The 27,404-nt window shown below is 35.9% G+C and overlaps 2 protein-coding genes across 5 annotated transcripts in view; one reads left to right on the plus strand and one right to left on the minus strand.

The window, feature by feature from the left end:
- Positions 1–1,971: 1,971 nt before the first annotated feature.
- LOC106622204 (BRCA1-associated protein) lies at positions 1,972–4,506 on the minus strand. Its single transcript, XM_014241306.3, has 6 exons — positions 4,160–4,506; positions 3,737–4,106; positions 3,497–3,667; positions 3,267–3,433; positions 2,585–3,203; positions 1,972–2,518 (listed from the first exon to the last, which is right to left on the minus strand). Exons 1-6 carry the CDS (start codon positions 4,224–4,226, stop codon positions 2,209–2,211), a joined length of 1,704 nt encoding a protein of 567 aa, XP_014096781.2. The 5' UTR covers positions 4,227–4,506; the 3' UTR covers positions 1,972–2,208.
- A 1,792-nt stretch (positions 4,507–6,298) lies between these two features.
- The window catches only part of myd (stromal cell derived factor mayday), a 40,514-nt gene continuing 19,408 nt past the window's right edge, over positions 6,299–27,404 (plus strand). For 2 of the 4 annotated variants that reach the window (XM_036373865.2, XM_036373868.2), the window contains exon 1: positions 6,299–6,428. The gene's annotated coding sequence lies outside the window, so the exon portion shown is untranslated. The other 2 variants (XM_070106921.1, XM_036373866.2) reach the window with 1 other exon arrangement.

Below are 27,404 nucleotides of genomic sequence, written 5' to 3' on the forward strand. Positions count from 1 at the left end.
AATGAATGATGGCCTTTGAGGAGTATTTATTAGAGTACCGGTTTTAAAGCTTTGTCGAATGGTTAATTAAAGATTTAAATAATAAGAGAAATTAAGAAATATTTTAGCAAAGCCTTTGAGTTAAACCTGTTTGAAGATATTCTACGTTTCCCTCTTCTTGAACGGCGTATTAACAACTTACTTGTACTTTTATTAACTTGGCATCTACTAGATTAAGTATAATTCCTATGAAAGTCTAATTCCAATGAGTCAATTCCTATTTCGGATTTGGTCTTTTTAGGAGCTGTTACTTGATTTATACCCAGTTTGGTTTGCCATTTCATAATTATCAGATTTACTCCGAAAAAACGTTTGAAAATTGTACAAATTTATTACCAAAAAAAAAATGGTTTAAAAAAATGAAATTTTGTTCAGCGATGAAACTCACTTTTGGTTGAATGGGTAGCTTAATAATAATTTGGAGCGATGGTAATCTACAAAACATTGTCGAGACGCCGTTACATCCTAAAAAGGTAACTGTTTGGTGTGCTGTTATAGAGCCATGGCAAAGTTATAGAGCCATGATTAATAATTAAATTGGTTCCAACAAGTCTGAGCAACATGCCATACAACCATCAAAACAATCAATTTATTGAAGTAAACTTTTGTTAAGCGCATTATTTCACGTCGTGGCCTGCAAGACCTGCGATTTAATACCGCTGAACTATTTTGTGTGGGGTTATGTGAAGTCGCTTGTCTACTAAGATAAGCCCGAGACGATTGGCACCTTGGAAGAGAATATTCGGCGCGTTATTGCTGACATACGATCAGAATTGCTGCTAAAAGTGGTCGAAAATTAGGCCTCTTGGCTGAACTTTATTTGAGCCAGTCGCTGCGCTTGCTCAAAATCATTTTTAAAACAGAATGGCAAACCCTTACCTTTATACTAAAGCTAAATTCTTGGTCATAACATTATATTATATGCGTTTAATTTCTTCTGGACCAAAAATTTCTAAAAAAAGACCCTTTATATGTTTGAGGAAAACAATTAGCTATTCGGTATCGTCTATTCAGAAAGTAATGATCGAGAATGTGGTTGGTCTTATTTTTGATCAAGCCCTTCCCCAATTCATGACTTGCATTTCATCGCAATCCGATAAGAAGGGATCGACTATTATGAACTGGGATATCCAGAACGAATTGATGTTGTTGAAAATACGCGTTTACCAATGACGTTTTCATTTACAATGGAGCCGTTTAAAATTTCTTCAATATAATTACGTATAAAAATAAATTTACACCTGAATTTGTGCAATACGAATAAATTGGTACCGTTATCTGGTTTTCAAACGGTTTGTTTTGTTTCTGTAAAAGAAAGTAAGCAGGTATCAAGCCAAGGGTTTCAATTTCTTAATGGCCCAACGAGTTGATCTCTGTTATGTGCTAAAAAATCAAGGTGCGTAAAAATTTCTTTTTTATATAATTGAAGAAGTTAAATTATTTACCTATGATCTATCTGCCAGCTTTCCTTTCTTTGTTATCACTTCCTTTCTAGCAACCTAATTCGTATAAAATTTAGAATTTCGTAAGTATTTTTAAGTACAATAACTTAATATTTATTAGTCAGTAATCATAGTCCACAACTCTTTCAATGTACTTGTATACTAAGATTCCTCATAATCAGGGCCATAGAGAGCAAACCGGGGCCCGGGGATGATTTTAGTGAAATGCCTTTATATACAAAACTATCCTAATAGGTAATATTTTTTTACATATGATTATGCGTATGAATTGTCAGGTACAACTGTGTAGTGTCTCCCCAGCCGAATTTCTTTTTTCAAAAATGCTTTTAAAAGTTTTTAAAGTTTCCAGTTTTATTGTTTACACAATTTCAAATCTTTTTGATTTGAGAAGCCTTTTTCATAGAATATATATATATTGCTATTTTTTTTTGAGGTTTTATAAACAACCGTTAGTTGAAGAAAAGTGCAATTCTTTGTGAAGCGATATGTAAACATTTATTTCTCATTTTTATGTAAAAGTATGTTTGTATATATGTTTGTATAAAGCTATTTAATTTGATAAGCATTCATATTATAATGTTTTATTTCTTAAATGCTTACATCCTAAAAATAGCATTAACTTTACGTCTGTAGGCTTTTAAGTTATGATGAAAGTTCTTTATAGTCTCCAAAAAAACATAAGGAAAGCCTAATTTAGTTTTACAAATTAATGCTTCTTCTTTCGTCTGGCGGCTTTTCCAGTGGAAGTGCTTGCTTCTGCTTCAGGCATCACTACCGTGCCACCAACAATCTCATCCTTCAACTCGGAATCAGCGATTTTGCTCTGTGCCTGCATATAAAACATAATGTCGCGCAGTTGCTCCTTGACATCATTCAGCTCAGCTTCTCGCGCCTCCTTGTATTCTTTATATTGTTTTTCGAGTGTTGCATATTTGGTTTGCCAAGAGCTATGATTGCTCTGCAACGTTTTGGAGAACTCCCGCTCCTCGGCGAGCTGCTTTTGCATGTCTTTCAACCTATAATAAAAAAATAAAATATGTGTGAGAGTTCATTTTAAATATGTATGTCATTGTGGCTATTACTTTGTAGCATTTTGTGTCAACTTGCGCTCCAATATCTGTTTTTCCTTGGTCAGTGTTTGCACTTTCTGCTCTAACGCGCTCACTTTGCTGCTATCGTTGTCAGCGCTGGCTTTGAAGTCCCGCCACTCCATTTCCAGGCGATCTAAGCGATCTTCATAATATTTGCGTTGCGTATCCAGCTGCGAGGTGAGCAAATATGTGAATTCTAGTTGCATTGAATCGATCTTTTCTTCGCCTTCGTCATTAGCAGTAGCCACCAGTTTGCCATCAGTCTTGTTTTGGAAAAGACGATGTACGAAATTGTCCCCAGCATAGTCCCAGACACTCGATGTGCCCAACTGCATGGCAAAAGTGTGATTCGTGGCGCGATAATGTGCCGCAGCGTGTCCACCTTGGTAGCGCCCACAGCCGACATGACCGCAAATTAGACAAATCCATAGGGAATCTGTGCCCTCACACTCCATGCAAACAGAGTTCTCAAGCAACTCGGGGGTCTGCACATGCCTGCAGACAGGACATGTGGAATCACCCCATTTGATAAGGCAGTTGGCATGAAAGGCATGATTACATAGTATAGTCAATACGCCATCAACGCTCTCGTCCATACGCTCCAAGCAAACTGTATTTAATTTTAATTAAATTAATAATACTTATAAGTTAAACAGTTATACTGTTAATATACCTGGACAATTGGGCAGCTCAGTGTGACCAGTTGGTGTCACACCATCTCCACCGCGTTCAATTGCCGATACCCATACGGCATGACATAGAGAGTCGGGCTCCAGCAAATTATAAGCGGCGCCATTGTATGACTGGTAAAACTCTAAGGCGGCAGCATTCGAACGAAATCTGTGAAATATATAGTAATTAAAATGGAGTTCAAAGCACAGTTTCGATGTTCCTTTTAATTACTCGAGTATCACCATAAATTGGTTGGGGCTGCCGTCGCGTACAATGCGTATGTGTCGAATCGTCGACTGACAGGGCGCTACAAAGCCCATTAAGTCATGACAGCTTACACTGGCAGGCACCGCGAGCAAGCACAACTTATCGGATGGCCCCTCTTTTAATTCCTTACGCTCACTAGGATATTATATTGAAGAGCCAAGTAGGTTAACAAATAAGTGTTTATCTAATTGCAGTACGACTTACTTTTTCTTGTATAAATGCACAATGCCATTGGTAACTTCCGGATTACCGGAGAAGAATCCTATTTCTTTGGGAAATTCTGGTGCAACTTGTCCTTCTTCAAGCGGTGTAGCTTCACGCGAACCACTAGCTGTTGAGCGCAAATCCCTTTTACGTTCCCCACTCATATCAATCGGTGCAGAAGCTTCACCTTCACTTGCTGCCTGTTGATGCGTTTCTGCTGCTGCCAGCTGTAATTCGTCCACGTCTCCCAACAAACGATTAGTGTAAGTTTCAATTACAATCTGGTTGGCTTGTCGCAGACCACGATCACGCTCTCGCTCTTTTAGCATGCGCGGATTAGTGGGATGTTCAGCAGATGTGGCTCCGGGTTCTGTAAGTCAACAATTACTTATATTCTCTCTAATGTTTTTATATACTACGCACCAAAATCCTCACTCAGCTGTGGGTCAATTTCGATCTTTATGATGCACAGTGAAACCTGATTTGGCATTTGTTGTTATTGTTAGAAAATTTCTCGTTTTATCCTTTATGTTTAACTAAAAATGTAAAGCTAAAATTTGTCGAAGGCAGTTCGGCCTCAGCAGCTATTTTTTACTTTACACTTTATCGCACAAATGTCCTTTTGATTCTTTTGCACTTCGAAAATTTTCTTTATAATTTTTTAATTGCGGTTTAACGCTCTTTCGTTTAATTTTTGTAAAAATTTTTTCCTTACTTCTCCACGAAATTCACAATTTTTGGCTTTTGTTTACAAATTTTACGAAACTGCGAATGAAAACAGAACAAAGGAATAGTGAAACATCAAAATTTAGTCTAAAAAAAGTGTTGCTTCCCTTTTGGAAGTGAAATAGCGGGCAATACTTTTTATTTCCCTGATAGATGGCGCGCAACACAGTGTGTTTGATTTTCTGTCCGAAACGTAAGTTGAGCATACATAATTGACTTACTGCCATCCCTAAATAAAAGCGTCGAGCAGCGCGTTTTTTAGATAAATAAAGCGGCAAATTTACGTCAAATATAGAGATTTTGAAATACAATAACATATAAATTACATTAATTACACAATAGATTAAATGTACAATGCACCGAAAATGGAAATTGAGACTATTAGCTTCGTAAATGAACTACCTGTTTGCACTTTTGGATTGTTCTTTATATATTCGAGTGAAACTTCTGGATATATTATCCGTTGATCAAGATTGAGAATCAAAATAGGTAATACGAAATGTAGTGTGCGACAGGATTATAATCATTAACACCCAAATGCTAATCATTTATCCTAAAACGATCAATTAAGATCACAAAAGGAACTTTGTTCTTACCTGCGCCTACATTTTTTCGGAATGTCGTGGTGTTGTTACTAAAATCTAACAATTTTTCCTTTGAGGTCACTGGCAATAACCGGTTGACACTCTAAAAGTGGATGTAACTAACCAATATGACACAAAGACTCATCTGGATCCCAGAAAATAAACCAAGGCAAAATTGCAAAACTAAACCATCAGATACTTTTAAGAACAAAACTCGCAGTTTACGACGATTAACCGTAAAATTTGGAAGTTTTCAATCCAATTATGTCAAAATATTATTTAATATTTTAGAATATTCTAGAAACCAAACCACAAATCATTGATGAAATCTTTGTAATGGCATTCGAAAATCAGAGAATGAATGAATTGTGCTGGAGTAATAATAGCGTAGTCACTTTTTAAACGTAGAAATCTCTCAACTCGACCGACATCCGGATAAGTTTTTTCATCTTATCATACTACTACTACTACTTTCTACTTTCGAGCCATAAAGCCATTCCAATGTATGAGGGGCGAAACATAAATCAAAGAAATGAATTTCCAAATGAATGTGCTCCGAAATGGTCATGAAGAGCTAGTAGATGTGGACCGGTAGTGAAACATTATTTTGAATGAATATTTTTGTACTAGCTACTAGTTATTTTGGGTGTCTCAGAGTAAACAAAGATTTTAAATACTTCAAAATTTGTTCGATTTTCTCTCTGTTATCATGTTTGCCTAATAAAATACAATAAATAACCTGCTAATTATTATTAAAACTCGTGAAAAGTAAAAATTAAAACTATAAAGCTTACTCTCCTCTACTCTTTGAAAATTAGCTCATGCCACAATTCGTCAGTGCCTGTAACTCTATGACGATGTATGTAATTGTAACACACTGTTAACATCGTGAACTGCAATCCTACTCCTTTCGCTTTAGTCAACGCTGCTGCGACGGCCACGTCCTTCCTTGGCTTCGTCCTTCCGTCGTCGCTGTTGCTTTCGTGTTTATCACGTCGGCTCTTTTGTTGTTGCACAAATTGCCTTTCGTATGTTGCCCTTGTATAGTCGCTGTCGGTGAGGTTGTTGTGGCGTCTGTACGCTTGTGTTGGACAACATTCTGCGCTACAGTCTGTTTCTTCTAGTTTTACATTGCTCCTGCTTGCTTTACATGTCCAGTTCGGCTCTGTTCAATTTGGCAGCCGAGCCAAGCAGCTCTGAGGCATTTCAGTGGCCTTACACGGCGCCAGCGACGACTTCCACTGACAGTAACTGTTGGTGCGGCTTTGTTTTTGGACATACTGTGGTAGTTGCTCTTGCGAATGCCGCATGAAGCGCGACGATGACGGACTGTACTGTTAGTGTGCCGTCGGTAGCAGTGTGCCGTGGACGAGTGTAACGATGTAACGCTACTATTTGTTGCATTCACCGTTGAGTTGTTGTAGTTGTGCGGTTTATCATTTCGCTTTTGTTGTTTTACGAGCGTATGGGCAAGTGGCGCGTCGCGTAGCAACCGTTAGTGAGTACATACGAGCACACATGTGGACTAATGTCTACGTGTGTACGTGTGTGTGTTTGCGCGCTTGGGGAGGTGTGTGTATGTGTGTGTTGGGCTTGTTGTGAATGAGTGACTTGTGTAGTAAATTTATACAGTGTCTGATTTGCAACAATTGTTGTTGTAGAGTGTAAATACAAAAGGCGGAAAAAATAGCAACAACAGCGAAAGAGAGCAGGCAACAGCGCAAAATAACCGCTCATTCTGCAGGTTTTTACATTTGTGAGTCTGTCTGCTTTGTTTGCTGCATTTAATTAGCTTGGCAGGTAAAGCAATTTAACAACAACAAATGCCGAGCCGGAGTCAATGAAAGCAACAAACATATATGTATAAGCAAGCGCAGACAGACAACAAGTAAATCAGCAGTCGTTTATGCCAAAAAGTTGTAAAATGCGACGAACTTAGGGGAATGCGACCGCGCGGTGGGGGGCAAATAAATGGCGGCACTCAATTTGCAAATCTGCTTTGAGTTATTTTTATTTTCGTGTTTTTTTTTTATGTGCAGCGCAAACAATTCAAACACAAACTTCATTAATTAGTTAATTAGCTAATTACAAAAGAAAATTAGAAATTCACACAGCAGCAAAAGTAAATAAGCGCCCGAGCCAAGGAGTGAACCAACGGGAGGAGGAGTGGTAAAGGAGGAATGCGAAATGTCGGAAGGTGGAAGCAGGTGATGGCAGCGCAAAAATACAAGATGAGTGAGAGAGAGGGCGCGGCGTGATTTTGATTGTGGCAGGAAAGGTAAAAGGGAAAAGAACAGATAAAGTTGAATCAATGTTTGGCTGAAGGGCAGGCGAAAGGAAGGTGAAAAGTGAAGAGAACAGATAAAGTTGAATCAATGTTTGGCTGAAGGGCAGGCGAAAGGAAGGCGGCTGAATAAGGTTAACAAGTGAAGGATGGCGCTATAAGAGGCGAATAGCAGAAAATGAATCAAAGCAGAGATATAATAAACACCAGTAAGAAAGTATGAGTTTAAAAGCAGAGCAGAGCAGTTAACGCCAGACAAGCAGCAGAGGAAGTAGGGAAGCAGCAAAACGTCATTAGGTGAAAGGTGCAAAAATGCTGTAAAACAAAACTTAAACAAATGCGCAGTCATGCACACATACAAATACACACATAAACGCAGAAAGCGTGCAGAAGGCAATAAGGCGGCTGTGGTACGACGTGGCGGATACGTAACGGCAGCAGCGTATGCGAAAATACGAAAACGCGGTAAAAATGAAACGGCACACAAACGCATACATATGCATATAGATATGTGCGTATGCGGGTTTGTAAACGAGCGATGTTGTGGTAGGATAATAGAAGCCCTAACTAAACAAACTAGCATCAGCTGAGTGCAGTTACTTTCGATGCTGGTAACAACTACATACATATGCTCGTACGTATGTGTGTGTTCTATGCTCGCAACTTACCCGCTGCCATTGTTGATGTGCGCCGCACGCTATCGCGCCTCACTCTGCTGCCATCGCACTGCTGGCGTGCTTGAAAGCATGAGTAAGTGATTGCATAGTGGCTGATAAATATTTAAAATGCTAGTCAATGGAATGTGGATGGCGGGCAATAAGCGTCGGGTAAATAAATTTTATAAAAGTATATCTAATAAATTAAGTGAATAAAGAATGAAGCGTATGGTAAAAGTGCGGAAAAAGCCAACGGCAAAAATGCTGGAAAAACGAAGAAATGAGCGCAAAAGTAATCAAAAAATGTGAATTGCTTTCTTGCTGGAGTATCATTGAACTAGAAACGGCTTTTTTAGATAACGGCATAATCTATTATAATATGAACTTCTGGCTAAGAAGTACGTCGACGAGGTTTTACAAACACAGGCACATCAATTTAGATTTAATAAAAAATATTCAGGTTTTTGTTAGATAATCGAGTTGAGATAATTCGAGTTTTACTGATACTTCGAACAATAAAAGTTAAATTTTTTTATTATCTTGCAGAATTAGAATTGAAGTGCACTATGTTGAGTTAATATTGCGAAAATATTTCGCGTTAGTAATTGACATAATTTGACCACAAAAATTGTTTGAAATCAGAATCTAGAATTTATATGTATATAGCCCGATCAAATAAGACAGAAAATAAGTGTGAAGTTACATAAATTTACAACAAACTTAAAGTTAGTGAACATGTTCAAAACACGATTAAAAATTACATACGAAAAGTCCTTATCGTTCCGATATGTGGATAAAAAATGCTCAAAGTCACAGGTCTAACACTTTTTTTCCGCTATTTTCAACAAAAAAATTACCTTAGACAAAAATTGTAGATCATAAAACTATTTATAAACAAGAAAAAGCGTTAATAGCCTTCTAATAGCTATAATAGCCTTCACAAATACAAAGCTCTTTCCAAGAACTTGATTCCGATCGTTCAATTAGTATTGCAGTTATATGCTATAGTGATCTGATATCGGCCGTTCCGACAAATGAGCTGCTTAGTGAGAAAAGGACAGGTGCAAAATTACAGATCGATAGCTTAAAAACTGAGGGACTAGTTTGTATATGTACAGACAGACGGACAGACGGACATGGCTAAATCAACTCAGCTCATCATGCTGATCATTTATGTATATATTTTATAGGGTCTCCGACGTTTCCTTCTAGGTGTTACAAACTTCGTGGAAAACTTAATATATCATGTTCAGGGTATAAAATAAATGAATACTTTTTTGCGGAAACACAAATGTTTTGACATATGGGATCGATGGGGACTTTTAGTAGGTTATTTTTAATCATATTTTGAACATATTCACTAACTTTTAGGTTGTTGTAAAATTAAGTAACCAGAATGTCTAATTTGAGCGGACTAATAACACTGTCATGGTTTGTCATATATAAGATATTTTTTATTAAATTGAATTATTCAAAACTTAATTATTAAAACCTAGCATTGAAAATAATCAAGTTTTGACTCTATATATTCCATAATAAAGCTTGTTGTTGTTGTCAGTGAGTTGAAGAAGTACGACTTCGTATTTACAAATAAACATGTCGGTTCTTTAGGGTCTCTTTTTAAGTAAGTGACACCCTGTTGTTGCAAAAAACCATAAAATATTACCTCGAAAGTTACTTCATCTCTTCGTCATTCTCTGTCACCGCAGACTTTGAACGAATATTATTTTGGGTCTATTACAATTAATAGAACGAGGAACCTCCAGTTTGTCAGGAAAAATTTAGATATGCCGAAATCTACTGTAAATATACCTATTTGCTCTACTTTCTAAATCTAAAAATATGTTTTTCGAAACTTAATATAATTGAATCCATATTGTTCTTTTTATGGACCTAGAGTGAAAGCTAAATTAGGATACAGATTATTCGTTTATTTCTTTTATGTTAAATTTAAATGAAAGATGTATCTACTATTTCTCTTCCATACCACTAACACTTATGTTACAATATTCCAACTGTACGAAGATTCACCCCGCCTCTTCTTGGAAGACTTGAGCATTTATTGCAAACAAATCCGTGATAATAAATCCCATGTACAAGCTGTGAAGGCAATATAAGCACGAGTATTTTATATTCATAAACTTATCAAATAAAGTCTTAATTAACCTTACCTCTCCTGCCTGTCTCTTCTTGGATTAAGTAGTTTGAGTAGAGGGAGCATTAATTATGCCTCGCAAGCACGAACGTGACTTCGAAATCACATAACTGTTTATTGATTAACGCTTTGGCTGGTTATTCACGACACACAAAAGAAAACGTTATTACGAATTTCCAGAAATAGATACTTCGATACGGACCCTATGCAGACATGCTTGAATGCACCTATAATGACTTATACCAATACATGCATGGATAGGTAAAGAACATAAATGACAAGCATATTTATAGCATGCGAATGTAAGGAAGCCAAAAAATAAAAAAAAAAACACGGTGGCTATGAGTACATTGACATTAAAGTGGAAAGTTGGAAATGGAAGGGAAGTCAAAAGGAAAAATATTGACGAGAATAATGAAGCAGTGCAAAAGCTACCCACCACCTTAGATGTTGTAACGCTTGAAATTATACTCTCAGTAATATAAAATTACGGTAGTCTGCACGAAACAACAACAGTGAGTGACAGAAACCGAATATAGCAACTGTATTGACAACAAGAAAAAAACGTTAACTTCGGCTGCGCTGAAGCTGCAATACCCTTCACAGGTGCATTTTTCAGCTTGTATGACAGCTATATGTTATAGTAGTCCGATCTGTAGTCAGCTCTAGCTTAGGCAATCTGTGCCAAATTTCGTAAATATATCTCTCCAAATGAAAAAGTTTTCCATACAAGGTCTTAATTCCGATCGTTTAGTTTGTATTGCAGCTATATGTTATAGTGGCCCGATATCGGTCTATATTTGCGACAAATGCATATAAACACACACGTATATGAGTTTGTAAATTTTTAAGCAATTTTTGTAATTGAACATGAGGATATTTGCTTTTAGTCCGAAAGTCACTGGTTTGATTACCAGCAACGGATTTAAAAGCAATCAAATTTCAAGTTTTCTGTTAATATTTTTGTATCCAATAAATAAAAACAATTCTTTTTCAAATAAAAGCGTCAACGTAACACTGAAAGCCACAGAAAATCCAAATCGAACGAAATACGCGGCCTAAATCTTTTTACCCATAACTTTTCAATAATTTGTATGCAAATATGGTGAAAAAGCACGCTAACCTCGAGAGTGTAATAAAAATATGTAAAGCTCGTTGGCCAAGAGTCGTAAGAACGAATCGCTACAATGGCTCAAGTGGCTGCATATGGTGGCACCTGCAACCAATGTTCACCGCAGTTTATTGCTGCATTTTAGTACCTTTTTTTTTACTATTTTACGGTTTAACAGACGGCAGTGGCGGGCTCGGTGAGGCAGTCGTGTTGAGGTTAACTAGGCGGCACCATTGATTTTTCAGGGACATAAACAAATGGAGTTGCATGTGTGTATGTGTGTGGTAGGATTTGTACAAATTTGTGCTGGTGTTGGAAAGTATCAAGTACTTTTGAGGATTAGCTATTTTAAAAGTATTAAAAATTTAAATAAAATCCTTAATTTTTAACGTGAGATTCTCAATCTAGTTCAAATCCTGTATTCGTGCTGCCAACTTCAAAAGGTTGACGTTTGTTTGTAACCATTTTCGGGATGTCCTTTAATCTTGATCGCTACAATACAAACAAATTTTATGTTTGTGACAATGGCGTAGACAACCCAACTACCACTATTATAACTAGGGTTACATGATTATTTAGTCGATGAAAAATAAAATTAGTTTGGTCCATCTAATAAATATATAGACTAAAGTAATAATTAACAATATCTTTAGTATTCTTTTAATAAAATTAGGAGTTTTAAGAGGACATCTATATATGTATCATTTTTCAGCATCTACTCTCTCTATGACAAGTTAATGTCATCATTATAGAAGCAGACACTCCAGCGTGGACTCTTCAATTCCGTATGTTAAATAGAAGGACTCGCTTGGTATCAAGAGCAAGCGAAAACTTGTGAATGAAGTTGAAGAAATTGTACTTTTAATTCAAAAACTATAAGAGAAGATTATAATTTCTTAAAACTAGAATTAGCACTAAATGAATGGCTAAAGTCAACCACTGTACGTAGTGTACGTGAAATACTCTTATATTTTTGGTTTGCTCCTTCTGAGTTTTTACTTCAAAATGTACTAGAGGCATAGAAAATAGGTAAGCATATATATTATATATATATGGGCGAGATACTGTACTGTACCTTGATGTTCCTAACTCTACTGTGTACTATTTGTAAATGTATGTGTAATAAATTTACATACACCAGCGACACATGCGCACACACAAACGTCGTATAGAGCTTCTCTACCACAAATTGTGCCTGCGAAGGTTGAGCTTTAGATGAGGCCAAAATGAACTGACAAATGACTCTTAACAGTATATCGCAGCCACTAATCAGCTGCCAACCGGCGCAACCGACCCACCAACCACTCGCTCAGCAAGCCAGCAATAAATCAGTCAAGCAATCGCGCCATGGCAGGAAGCCTCGCAGTTGGTCGATTCGTGTGCTGACGTGTAAAATTCCGTGCCACGAACTAGCAGCCTGTCAACACGGCAGTGAGTATCACATTTTTATGTAGTATTTGAAGAAGACGAAACAAAAATGATTTACATGCCGAGTACAGTAACTTAGTTGTTAAAAATGCAGAGCCCATCAACAAGAGAGGAAAAACTGAAGTTAAAGTTATAAAATACTCAATTCGTATTAAGGAAACTTGGAACTAAAATTTTATATTATTACTTTGTGCAAAAAGAATTAAATATGAAAACAAGTACGATCACATAGATCATAACAATATCCTCTAAAACTACAATAATTGTTATTATGTTATTTTTTAATTATCAATAATAGCAAAGTAATTATTTTTACAAAATTTATATATTAATATGACATACATATACGGTATATAGTAGCTATATACGACTTTCATAAAAAATATCTAGCAACCTTATAGAATAATGATCACCAATGGCACCTGAAAGTATGCTACCAGATCATCAAATTTCCTTTAGAAATCTTGCTGAATTGAGTTACAGCGGCTTTTCCCACCACATTCTTCAAGAGAAAATAGTTTTGTATGCGTTTGTTATTTTTACATTACATTGTGGTGCATGTTTTAATAGTCAGCCTTACAAGATTTCCATGAAAGTACTGCATACTTTTTCAAAGTGTTTACTTTTTGATACGAAATCATTGAAATCAGTTGTCAAATCAATAATCTCTCTTGGAAAGACAGGTCTAGTTTGCTAATAAAGAATGGAATGAGCAAAAAGTCATTATTTTTAGTTTGTAGGTTTTTCGTGGAAACTGTTATACTAAGATTTGTGTAAAACAGTTACCAGTTACTCTTGCAGATTTCGTTTTTTTAGATTTCGTTGATGATTTTGAACTAAAACAAACTATTATGCTCTCTGTTGCAGCATGTTGCGAGAGTATAAAAATATAGTATGCTATGCCATAGTTATTCTTTGGTATTTAAAAGCGGAAAAACTAAAAAATAGTACAAAATATTCATAAATTAATTGAATGTTTGTCAACTTTTAAGATCATAACTTTGGTCAAAGATTTCTTACACACAGTGAGAAGAGGCATATAAGGTTTAAAAATTTTGGAAAAGCTTAAAATCCTATTCTTTCATTTGACTCGATGCCATGCATAATTGACAATATATGAAGAAACTTAGTAAAATCACAATTTTTAATTGCATATGATTTTCAAATCAAGCAGCAATGAAGTTAGCGGAATAAAACATTGTACAAATAGTGGCTACTTCAAAGCCATCTCACAGTGCCTAGGTCTAGACTGGGGTCTAATCTCTTTAACCCCAATATAATGATTTCTGTTTGTCTAGTTGACTCTTTCTCATATTTAAAATTTATTAAATTTAGACGTTTTGGTTGAGTTTATATCTCATTTGATTTTTTAAGTAGTTTTTAATATAAATATCTCAGACATGAACTTAGACAATTCTTATTTGTTGAGAGTAATAATGCTCACTTTCACCGGATCTTAGCTTTTCCTGCATTAATACTCAGTCGATTAGACAATATGTATCTAGGTAGGATTAGCTCAAAAGCCATATACACGAGTTTCCATTGTACATTTATCGATTCTATTCTAACTCTACTCCAGTTTTCGAGTTTTAGGTTGCAATAATGGTTATTATGTAAGTTTGTATGTTTGGTAAAGACTTTTTCAAAGATTAAATCGTTCATTTTTCATTTCTGTATCTCATGGTAGAAATTCGAGCAGTTTTATGGCAGAAAAGGGAAACAATAAACGCATTCTTTTGTTGTGCCATTGAATGCTGTATATGACTTCATATCTAGCTTGTGCCAATCAATGAAAGGACAGTTTTCCCACTGCATTGTGCGAATGTGTGATTGAATAATCCAACCTATTACAACCACAAGTTGCCAATCTATTGACGAAGTACAATGGTACATAGTATAAAAAAATATTTGTAAAGGATGTAAGCTGCTTGCTGGACACACATATGTCTATTCAATTGTATAGATATATATATATATATGTGTGTCCAATGACTGTATAAAGCCAATACATATTATTGGCTCTATCTGTTACTCATACGCCATGTCAAACAGCAAACTTACTCGGTGGCTGTGCTTTTGCCATTTCGTCCTTGTTGCTTGCTGTTGCTATGTGATAAGAATTTTATTCTAGTTCAGTCTCTATTATTATATAAATTTCACATAACAGCTATGTGCTTATTTTCACGATTAAACGAAATGTGTGTATTTTGTGAATTTAGGCAACGCATTTAATATTCGAAAAATCCAACATTCTTTGCAATTATTTATGATTTAAACGCATTTATCATACAACGAAGTAAAATGGATATGGCGTCAGAATTTATATTTAGTTTAATTATTTCGAATATATGTGCACATGGATAAATGCAAATAAGTATTGATTATATTATATTTATTTGACAAATAGTAAGTTATTAGATTATTATCAGAACTTGGATTGTATTTCGACATGGAAAATCCGAAGAGTTAAATTTTGGTTTCCTATGCTCCAAGCAATTTTTTTCCACTGCATATATTTACATACAAGTATGTATATATCGCTTCAGTGCTAATTGGTTGGTCGACTAAAAATATATATTTTCGAGAGTAATGATAGACAGATAATTGCCCTTTATTTAGTAATTGAGTTATCCATCGATTTTAGGCTTCGCTAATTAATTATAAATATCAACACCTCTCAATATAAAGTTAATGAAAGGCTTAGAAAAAGTAGCAGAGACTCTCTACATGTAGTCGTTTTTATTAACTCTGAAGATTTGAAGTTCAAAACCTCTGATTAACGGCCTGGTATCTAAATATTAATACTTTCAAATTGTTCCATTTGTTTCAAAAACAATATTCCGCCGACATAATTGCCAGCAGAGTCAGTAGTACAGTGCGCACCGAAGACGCTATTGCTGATGTGGAGCAGAGTATCGAAGAAGACCCGAATGAGTCCATCCAAGTCTGGGTAGTTTACGGTCTTACAAAATCCAGCTCGTGTCAACTGGTGTAAAAATTAAAATTAAGCGCGTCGCATGTTCAGTGAATGCTCCCAAAATGAGATGGCCACCGATCCCAAGAAAATTTTGTTCAGCGATAAATCTCACTTTTGGTTGAATGGGTACGTTAATTAACCACCGAAGTTAAGTTGTATTTCTATTAACTGTAAACATAACTGCATACATAAAAGCCAGAATTTTATTACTTTTAAAGCCACATTTTATGATTCTTGTTTTCCTACTATGCTTCAACCAAAACAACCAACTTAAAAATATCCCGCACACATACAAGTTAGTAGTTACGTGCAAAAGCAGTCAAGTACGTAGACAAATAGCTACGCCGACAGTTAGTGCGACAGGCGGTCAGTCGGCTTAACGAGGCGCTTAAAACGTAAGAGAAGATGTTATAAGTATAAGCATATCAGCTTCTCCATAGCCATATTAGTCACAATTTTATAATGCACTGGCACGTGTGTTAGTCTGCTATATTTTTGCTGCGGGTCTGCCATACCTACATATAATATCTAGATGTCTGTCTGTATGTCTGTCAACGCATGTGTAATTTAAAAGCCATATTCGTACATTGCGCCGCTCCAACGCCGCGTTCCGCTCGGTTTGGCTCGGCTTGGCTTGAATGGCTTAGCTGGCTTAGGATACTTTGCAGTCAAGTAGTCTATTATTGCTCCATTTATGCTCGTAGCCTTACGCACGAAATTAACATATGAATAAATGCATGGATTAGTGACTGAGATGATATGCCTGCATACATATTAACTCGGTTGTCAAACTGTAAATGGGAAAGTCAGTAAGCGCTATGTATAAAAATATGGTTTTAATGCATAATAATGTAGCGAAGATTTATAAGATTTAAAAAATAAAGTGAGTAAGCAGTTTTTCGGTTTTGAGAAAGTCAACTAAAGAAAGCCAACTTAAGATAAAATAAGCGGTTTTGAGTTTTAGCGTTGCTTTAGATTTCGTATTGCACTGATTTCTTCTATTATTAAATAATATTTTATTCAATTCAACACAAGTGATGTGCTTCTAGATCTTTGAAGGTGTAAAATACTAGAGCATGGAAACCCATTTCTGCTATTGGGTGGCACTGTAAACATATCACATTCACTACATACGAGTATTTGACTGTTTTTACTTACCACGCACCCAAAATAAGGTTTAAGAGATTATAAAGTACTATAACTATGTCGCAAAGCTGCGTCTAAGATAAAGAATACTGTTTTTATCACTAAAACATTATTCGTTATATAACCAATAAAACTGGAGAACTCAAATTTACGTAGTTTTGATCATTTAAAAAGAATGTGGTAGCGATATATGGGTTTAAAACTTACAACATCTTCGGTAAATTTTCATAGTACACAAACCACTTCACAATTTTAACTAAAATTGGTAGCTGTTTCGACCATAATCACGTCTCCAATCCAGACAATAATCTAATTAAATTAGTAAACTTTAAAAATAATATTTTACATAATTGTATCGATATCTTTATTAAACTGCGTTAGCATATATCACAGATTGCTGAAAGCTTAAGTGCTAGAAATAGATGGAACTGGGAATAATTTCTTGTGTATAAATTTTCGGAGGTTTCGAGTTATTCCATGCTACTATACCCTTCAAACTTATTTATTTTAAATTTTTGCACATATTTTTAAATCTTTTACAGTTGTATGTACATTTGTCTAGCCAATGTATGACATTATGAGCCTTACATTTACTTTAGAAAGCTCTATATTTAATATTAAACAGAGTATGTAATATATCTGAGATAATTCGGCCCTGTCACTTAGTATTGGGAGAACATATACCTTAAGAAGTGAGGTCTGCCCTAACAGAAAATTAGTGCCTTATGTCAAGCGACGCCTTAAATGTTCAAAAAAAAATTTTATGAGTTATGGATTGTACTGTATAGTATTCAGTAAACTGAAACTTACCATCCAATATTCAGTTTAAAATGAAACACGTGTTCTGCTGCTGGGAGAAATGGTTATTGAAGAGTGGTCTATCTAAATAATTATGGAAATATTATAAAAATTTAGGCGGGGAAAAAATTAACATACTATATTTTACGATCAAAATCCGATAAAACTAAAATGTGTCGAATTAAATTCAATTCCTATTTTCCAAATCAAGGAAATTTTTTAGATGAAAATTAAGTTGTCGTCGCCTAAAAAAATAGAGAAATCTTGATTTAGTTTCACATGCTTCTTGGTAGCGTAAAATGGTTGGTTTTGCAGATGGGCGTAATCGGACCACTGCCACGCCCACAAAACGCCATTAAGCAAATACAAATAAATTGCCATAACTAAGCTTCACAGTAAGATACAAGTCGTTTATTTGGTATACAGGATCACATTAGGGAGGGGCATCTGCAGTTAAAATTTTGTTATAAAAGTGGGCGTGGTCCCGCCCTCTAATAAGTTTAATGTGCATATCTCCTATACCACTGAAGCTATAATAACAAAATTCACTCGGGACAAATGTTTTTAGCATCTCTATCGACGGTGTGATGGGTGAAATCGAGTGACAACCCCGCCCACTCTTCATATAACGGTACTGTTAAAAACTACTAAAAGCGCGATAAATCAAGCACTAAACGCGCCAAAGACATAAAATTTTATCTCTGGGATGGTATGAGATGACTTTATGGGAACCGTGTTCAAAATTAGGCAGTGGGCGTGGCACCGCCCACTTTTAGGTGAAAACTCATATTTCACACAGATTTCAACCAAATTCGGTACATAACATTTTTTTCATATTGGGCGAAATCGGATTACAACCACGCCTATTTCCCATATAACATCATTGGAAATTCCATCTGATTCCTTCACTTTTCACTATGTAAATCAAGCAAAAATTATTGTATCGGGGTAAAACTTTGCGTGAATAATGCGTTTAAAGTATGCCACCTTGTGACCAAAAATTATCTAAATCGAATCAAAACTGCTCAAGCCCTGTTCAAACGAGTATACCATTTGACTTTGCGCGATAATAAAATGTTCGGTTACATATAAAATTAGCCCTTCCTTACTTCATTCATTTTATTTTTGCTTGTTAGGGACTGGAATTTCTTCTAGACCTACAAGGAAAAAAGTAATTGCCACGCTATTGTGAACTTGGCTAAAATTGCTGTCATGCTCATAACCACCATAAAACGGAAGAGGAATCACCAACAATTAATTACTTGGCAATCTCCGGAAAATCAGCAAACTTACATACAAGTATATTTCTCTGGCTTTCATTAAGGAAGATTAAAAATACACAATATTTATGGTTTTGGAAAAATTATGTTCCATCTTATTTTGTGCCAACAAGAAAATATCTGCAAAGGGCATAAATCTTGTCAGTCCCAAGCGAATTTTCTTTCCTGATTTGTTTTTCTTATAGTTCGGCAGCGTATACACCAGTGTATATATGTAAGTATGTATGTATGTGTGAGCAGAGTTGGGTAAACATTGCTGTACATGTTAGAATGCCACGACGGTTGCTGTATGCAAATGAAGACCTCCTTGAACTAGGGTCACACATTTGACAAATGTACAGACGTGCTTACATTCACACATACATGCGCATAAATGCATGCAAAGGTACACATGTGTGTGAGCCTACGAGTGTATGGAACGCAAACATTATGTGTGAATATATTACATACATACATTCATTCATATATGTGTATGCCTGTGCGTCGGTGCGTCGGTGCGTATGCGTAAAACATAATTAAAGCAACAAATAAATAGCCATAAATAAAACAGGATAAGAGCACCGCACGCCAACGGAAACAACAAGTACAAAAGGATGAAAGACGTGTATGCGGAAAAATGCTTATAACTGCTTACACATATGCATATGTGTGTGTGGAAATGAAATATGTAAATCAAAATGAAATTAACCGTAGAAAAAATAACTCTCAAGCACATATACATAAATACATGAGTTGTTGGTGTATTAAGTGGAGAACACAAAAGCACGAAATAGTGTGTATGTAGACAAATGTACAAGCATCACACATACGCACTTATTTGCGAGTGTGTGCAGATGTTCATGTAAATAGGCAAATGTTTGTGTTATTAATGGTTTGAGCAGAAGTAATAAGGACTTGGTATGCGATATAAGCTTTTAGTGGAGAGCTGTAAATTACTGCGAATAATATATGTATATATGTGTTGTTGTTGCTTTCCCGCCATATGCGACAGTATCTATCATAAATACGTATGTATGTATGTGCACTTAAACGTAATGAGCAACAGTGGCATTTAATAAAAAAAAAGTTTGGTGACGCCACAAAAAAATGAGCTTGCGGTTGCTTGCCATTAAGCTTCATTTTGTAGCATAACGGTGGTGGTTAGATCTGCACCTTCTCCACCTAGTTTCTGTTTTTCTCAAAGCGTATTCCTGCTATGAAAAGAACTTTAAAACTTGTATTGCCCTTTAATAGTGGAATAACAACAAGGCGCACAACTGAAATACGAGGAGAGGTCCATTAAACTCTATAAATTCACTTCTTGCGCTAATATGTATTGTAATATGTATTACCGTACACAGTTATATTTTGTATCCACCATAAAACTTTCGAATGAAAATTGTTTGGGATTGTCAACCACGCGTAGTTTAATGCATGATTCTTTGTATTTTTAAATCTCATACTAAAAAAATATTTTTTTAATCACCCAACACAGACGCAGATCATTGACATGAAGCTGATGTACTCAAGCTTCTTTTTTCAATGACGGAAATTGTATTTCATTAACAAATTGTAGTATGAAATAGAAATTAAGCTAGTTCATAAGAAGCGTGATTCAACCATCTATACAATATCTTGAATAAAATGACAGAAGCTCACCACTTCTTTGCAGACTTCAAATGGGAAGAAGCAGCCTTTTGGCCAACCGAGCCAACAACAACAACATCTCTGTATAACTACATGCTTTTTGAAGAATACTACTCATTAACAATATTTGAGTGCTTATTCAATCGAAAGAAAGGAAGCAAATATTAATATTTATTCTTTCAATAGGGTTTAGAATATATGAATCAAATAGTTTTAGTTAGTTAGATTTTTTTGTAATTTTAAAAGATTTTGTTAATGGATATTTTCGTTATCTATCCAAATCCTCTTCTAATAATAATAAAATATTGAAATCAACTGAAAAATCGGAAATCACTATATAGGGGGTGTGATAATTATTGTCCCGATTATAACAATTTTCAGCACAAGGACAAACAATTATCATAGAAACACGCTCTGAATTTCAATAAGATAACTAACGGTATAAAGTCAACCCAAAATTCCAAAATGTTTATGTTAGGTATTTAGGGCTTTAAGTAGTATTTGACCCGATTTTACTAATTTTTGACACATGGTCTTGTTGGTGCAAAGTCAGTATATGCAGGCTTGAAAACTTATACCGCGATTTCGATCATTTTCATGTAAGAGATGGCATACTTTAAAAGCACTATTTGTGCAAATGTTTTTCCAAAGTCTCCACTGGTGCTTGGTGTTTATAATGTCAAGTGAAAGAATCAGATGGAATTTATAATTGTGCTATACAGGAAGTAGGCGTGATTGTCATCCGATTTCATGCATTTTCACAAAAATTTTACTCTCATTCTCTCATTTTCTTAAAATAACTAAATTGCTTTCTCTAGGTCTTTTCATAGTGGTCTCCTTGTCAGAGAAGGACTCTCGAGTTTCCCCGGAAGCGGAAATGTAAAATTAATTTCTTGAAAATGTTTGTTATTCATATTCAGTAGGAGGAAAATGGCGTATGACAAGCTCTTAATCCCTAGCAGCTATTCCTAATGCCAAATAATATTATTTGCATGCAATACCTACATAAACTGTTGCTAAGTACTTAATGACTTTATTGCGCAACAATTGCGTGTTGTATCCGTTTCGCGTTCAGTTTCCTGCGGAACACTTAATGTGCTTGTACAATAGCGGGTAACGGACACTATGATGTATATGTATGTGTGCATACATCTAACCAACTAGCGTTCATAGCTCCTCCCTCCTTTTACTTATCGCTCATACTTTCCGACATGTTTGAATCTTATCAAGAATTTAGTTCCAACAATGTACGAGGTCGAGATGAGCGTTTAGTCGTCCACATTCCAGACTACATACCCAAATACATACATAAGTATATTCTCAGCGCGTCCACGCCTGTTCAGTATTCTTGGCGTATTCGCCCACATCTCGCAAATGAATGCTTTCGCACGCACGCCGCCACTTCACCTGATTGACACTTTTAGTTAACTTTCCACCGCCTTAGACCTTCTCTGCTCCCGTTTTTGCCTCGAATTAAACTAATGATGATTCTGCGCCTTCCTTCGCCTTTGCTTGTCTGGTCTGGTTTCGCCTTCGTTTCCTCCTTCGTCGTCATACGCACTCACACATATTTCGTAGTCGACAAGAAATGCGAACAATTCTTCTCGGCGTCTCACTTGCTAAGCTTCCTGTTAACAAGGAAATAGTGCAACAACAACAATTGAAGTTAGTAGGTGAAGTATTTTTATGAGCCAAGAGTTTACATTGTTCACCTTCTCCTGAGACTACAAATGCACCTATCTAAATAAATTAATGCATGTATGTTCATGTATGTACATATGTTGGCAGCGAGAAGCAAAAGTTAATTTAAACTTCAAGTTTCTAATTGTTGGAATTTTTTTATTTATTTTTATTTTTCCGATAATTTCTTTTGAAAAGTTTACGGTCGTAACGGACCGAAAAGGGCCCATGTGTAGTTTAAGGGGTCTACAGTTCACGTCGACCACCATGTTTTATTGGTTAGGGGCTGGATCAGTATTTTATACCTTTATGGACAAGCATCGATAAGTTTTCCTAATAGTGGTAAACCCTCCACAGACGATGACAAACCTTCGAGCATATTTTTGGCATAATTCAAAAGAAGTTCGGCTGATTTTAATAAAAACAGTTTAATGGTCTAAGCAGCACGTGGTTCAAAAGATAACTCTCATTATATTTACTGCCGCTTTTTAGTATAGTTTTGGAGTTATCCGATCTAAACAAGTTCTTTGGACAGTCTGAGCTGTATTACTCAAAATAATTTACTTATAAAGTTTGTTTCGTTCGACCATCTTTATATGATCGGGTCTTGCTGTACGTACTTATTTCTTGCCGCACTCTACTCCAAATCCTTGTGTTAAGAAGTACCAGTATTTGGTGGTAAGAGTAACCATTTGATTAGCGCACTTTTGAATTATGGATATTAAGATTATGTTCGTGCTTACGTTAGTAATGTTTTCATAATTCTAATACCGACGGACATGGCTCTGATTTCTTTAAATTATTATAAACAACTGCAAAGTAAATTAAATTCTCATACTTTGTATACCATGTTGCCCTTGAGTGGAAAAACTGAACAAAACGGGTATAAAGCGTGACAAAAATAAATATGCATGAATTCTTACATAAATTTATGAAACTCTTTCGCAACGCTCATTTCATCTTAAATCGTTCGAGACCAACTTTATTTCACTTGACTAAACTGGGGAAGCAACAGCAGCCGACAATAACTTTAACACTCGTCTGCTGAATACATAATTTAAGAAAAAACGGCAGCGGCAACAGCAACAACAACAACAAATGCTTCCGTATCCGCCACCGCTGGCTGCTCTATTCATTCATTCACAAATTTATGTAACAAAGGCTTTCTATCTGTTGGCGCCACTTCCAGCGATGGAGGAGCTTTTGTAGTACTCGTTCCTGTTGTTTCAATGTTCCTTTAACGCTTTGTGTGTCATTCTATTTGTTGTTGTTTTTTGTTGTTGTGCATCCCCCTTTATTTGCTGTGTCGTAGTTGACTTTTTGCTCTTTTAACTCGGTTACATCACCTGGCGCGCTTATTGTCGCCAGCAAAGACAATCAGCCAAGCGACTAAACAACTGCACGACTAAACAAGGAGCTGTCTGCCAGCCGGCGTGGCGTGCGTGGTCGGCTGGCCAACGAACTAACTACTTATTCGTATGCAAAGCAGCAGCATCAACAAATTTACTCATACACAGTAATTCCATTAAATACTGTCCCATGTTGAGTGACCCATTGGGACAGCTTGTGCAATGGAGTACTTGAGAAAGTTTTAAGTTTTTTTGGAAAGTCGAACGAGCCAGCTTCTTGTGTATAGCACATGGCTTCTTATTCTTATTTAACAATCGATCATTTCAACTGAGATTTATATACGAGTATATATACTATCGCTTCTAGCTGGCAAAAACTATAATCGGTGAACTCGAAAATGATTGCTTCTCTGATTACCTCTGATTCAATTTAATGTATACAAAGGTTTACTTAAATTTCGGCGCTGATCCTTACGACAGAGATTATGATAGTTACACTTGAAACACCGGTTTATTGTGAAGCAAGTCTGTATTTTGGCGGCTAATTTTTATTTTCTTCAGTGTCACTAAAGTTTTGTGAGATTTTTTGAAAAGCAAAGTGTCCCAAAATTCTCGAACCATTTATGAGTTTAAGGCAAACACTATAATATTAATAAATTAGCTAATAAATATTTGATACCAGCCACTTAATTGATGTTGTATAAAAAATTGTTTAATAATTGCTTAGCTAAAGATTAATAATTTTTGTTGTGTTGTTGTGATTGATGGGGATAATCTCATTTCATCTTTATTCTACTTTTGGTTGCTCTCGCACACTTCCTTGTACTTCACACAAACAACATACTACATTAAATCTCTATTGATTCAGATTCATCGGAATAGGTCTGCCAATCTCTTTTACAGGCTCGATAGATGCAGTGTGTGCTATTGCTGAAAACTTTCAATTTTTTCGTCGGCGATAATTAACTCTGTATGATAATCGTGGTTATGTTTAATATGTCGCAATAACTTGGAAACTGGTTTGCCTCAGCGTAGTAGTTAAGGAACTTGTTGTTATTACAAAAACCACATAACTATCATTGAATGGCGATAAATGAAATTCTCACAGGGTAATCAATAAATAGTAGGCCTTGTTTTGTGCCGCAAAGGTGAATGTATGTATACCGCGCCCATTTTCGTAGTCCATCGCCTGTCACGTTTTGAGTGCATGCATGAGTTGAACATCGGTGAGTCAAGCTTGTCAACGCTGAAAGCGAAATGTATGTGTCGATGAGTGTGTGAATGCACTTTCACTTTCATCGCCACGCACACACTTGCATATTAATATACAAGCCGACGTCGAAATGAAACTTGTTTTGTAGCAATGTAGAAAAAATTCACAACAATAATAATAACCAAAACCAACGATTTGCAACAACGACCAGTCGCTGAGTTGCAACAGGGCCAGCAGTGATTGTGGCAACAACCAAAATGGCAATAATAGAATTGCGAGGCGTTGCAGCAAGTGTTGCAAGTGTCAAGCAACTCAAAGTGGAGCCAAAGGTTAAAAAGACGAGCGCGTGTGTGTATATGTAAGTAATGAAATGCGCAAGTATCATTGTGTTGTTGTGCTTTGTGTCAAACGTCGAAATAAAAAACCACATGTCGCAGCAACAGCAACAGCAACAACATATGGCAGAGGGAATTGACACGGTGCCTAAACTAAAAAAGAACAAAATATGCGAAAAACCAGGCTTATAGCAACACATGTCTTTTACAATCCCATGCACTTACACCAAAAGTACTTGAGTACTTGAGTTTTACATAAATGTGGCACATATTATATATGAGCACAGTGGTAGGGTAGTATTGGTAGAAGAAGAAATGAAGGGTGACACTATTGCGGGTGAAACATTTGACGCTCTGTAATGTTCTCGGCCGAAACCTTTGCACTAATTTTACCAGTTATTATGGTTGAATAAATACGGTTTGATTTTGGAATCAAAATTGTTGTAGAATAAATTCGACATAAATATAATATATGTTTTCATAACGTTACCAAACTGCATTTATTGTTATAAAAACAAAAATATTGTATACATTTTAGGCAAACTCCATATATGTTACCTGATACGGATTTATTGGTAGCTTATGCGCCCGTTTCACTATTTTTCAAGATATATTGATCGGCATGTTCGAAAAATCTAAGTACCAAAGCTTCTCAGAATAAATTTCGCTGTTGTGTCATGTTGTTGCACTCGACTAATAATTTTTAGCAATGCTGCCGAGTTGATAGACATTGGCCGGATGCAAATCAAAGATCAGATTGTCGTACGGACGGTTTCGAGTTTGACACTTACCAAGTTATACAGGATCGATAAGTACTTGGCCTAGTGAACACCTTGAATGGAGAAGTCTACAGCCTATTTTGGCTAGTTTACCTGTGCAATGCCGGTAGTATGAAGGCCTGATTTTGGCATCGAATCAGCCCAAGAATTTATCAGATTAACGTTCTGAGACTTCCTACAGGTAATGTAGTCGATGTAGATCACTACTCCTTTTGGCTATTCTTGACCTCTGATGTGTTACAATGGATCCATATTTCATTGGCGGTCCGACAGCGAGGCAGAAATTCATTCGGATTATAAATAATTTGAAGTGGTGACACGGTCGCCTTGTTGTTGGGAGTGAGTGAACGCACCATCTATCGTTGGTACAGCTTTCCCATGTTCAAAATTTGTTGCAGGATTTGACTAAAACGGTAGTGCACAATCGCCTGTCTGTCAGTACGAGATCGTAGATTTTTGTCATAATATTCTCCGTGGTAGTCATTTTTGGGGAATCTGGAAAGTGGTTCTTAAAAAAAAGGTAGTGAAATATAAAATTTATAGTGTATAATCTATGGTTAGGGGGAACAATACGTCTACAATTTCGAAACTTATAAATCAGTACTGCGGCAAAACCGAATTTTGTATTACAGCAGAAAAAAAGGTTGGTGCAACTGTGCACTACAAATTTAAATTTCGTGGAAATCTTAATAACACCATATACCCATAAAATAATGAATCTAGTTTCTTCTGGAAAATTTCACAAAAGTATTCTTTAGTTATTGTACCGCTGACGCTGACTTTCGCAGAAATCTGGAATTGCACAGCCCTCCATTAAAAATGTTCTGTATCCGCCCTGGTGTACATTGTTAGGTAAAATATAAATACATGCACGTACTCAGCCACATATGCAGCCAAATATGTATGTATGTATATATACACCATATTCACTCACAAAGTTTGAAATTCTGCACTCACGTACGCCACTTGGCATTTGAAGTGCGCCAAAGTGGCGAAGTTGCACTTTTACTTTGTTGTTGTTTTTCTTGTGTAAACGTGAATTTTCCTAATCTTATTTTTATACCCTCCCCACATATTTCCCGGTGCTCTGAGGGTATTGCAGGTTGATCGTCAGATGGATGGAATCGTACAAATATCACGACCACAACAGACAGTTATATGAAAAAACGTAGAGGAACATAACATAAATTTAAAATGAACATTTACAAAACCTAAAGGGATGAATGGTTTTCAGTTTTTCAAAAATTGGTATAGCATATGATTTAGAAAATAGTTATATAACCGAAATCACTTCACTAACGAATAATTACTCCACAAACTTTAAATTCATAAAAGATAGAGCAGGCCTGTAGAATAAGATAACGGGTACTAGAATAACGAGTGTGGCACTGTCAGATTTTTCATAAACTACTTGATCAATTCGAATCAACTTTGGCATACGTTTTTTAAACAAAATTTTCTGGAAATCTGGAAATATTGCACACATTTCTAAGTCTTACAAATTAAGATAATGACTAATGTTTAGCATCGACCGAACTTGG

The sequence above is a fragment of the Bactrocera oleae genome, chromosome 2 (assembly GCF_042242935.1).
Source record: "Bactrocera oleae isolate idBacOlea1 chromosome 2, idBacOlea1, whole genome shotgun sequence".
In the NCBI taxonomy this organism is placed as follows: domain Eukaryota; kingdom Metazoa; phylum Arthropoda; class Insecta; order Diptera; family Tephritidae; genus Bactrocera; species Bactrocera oleae.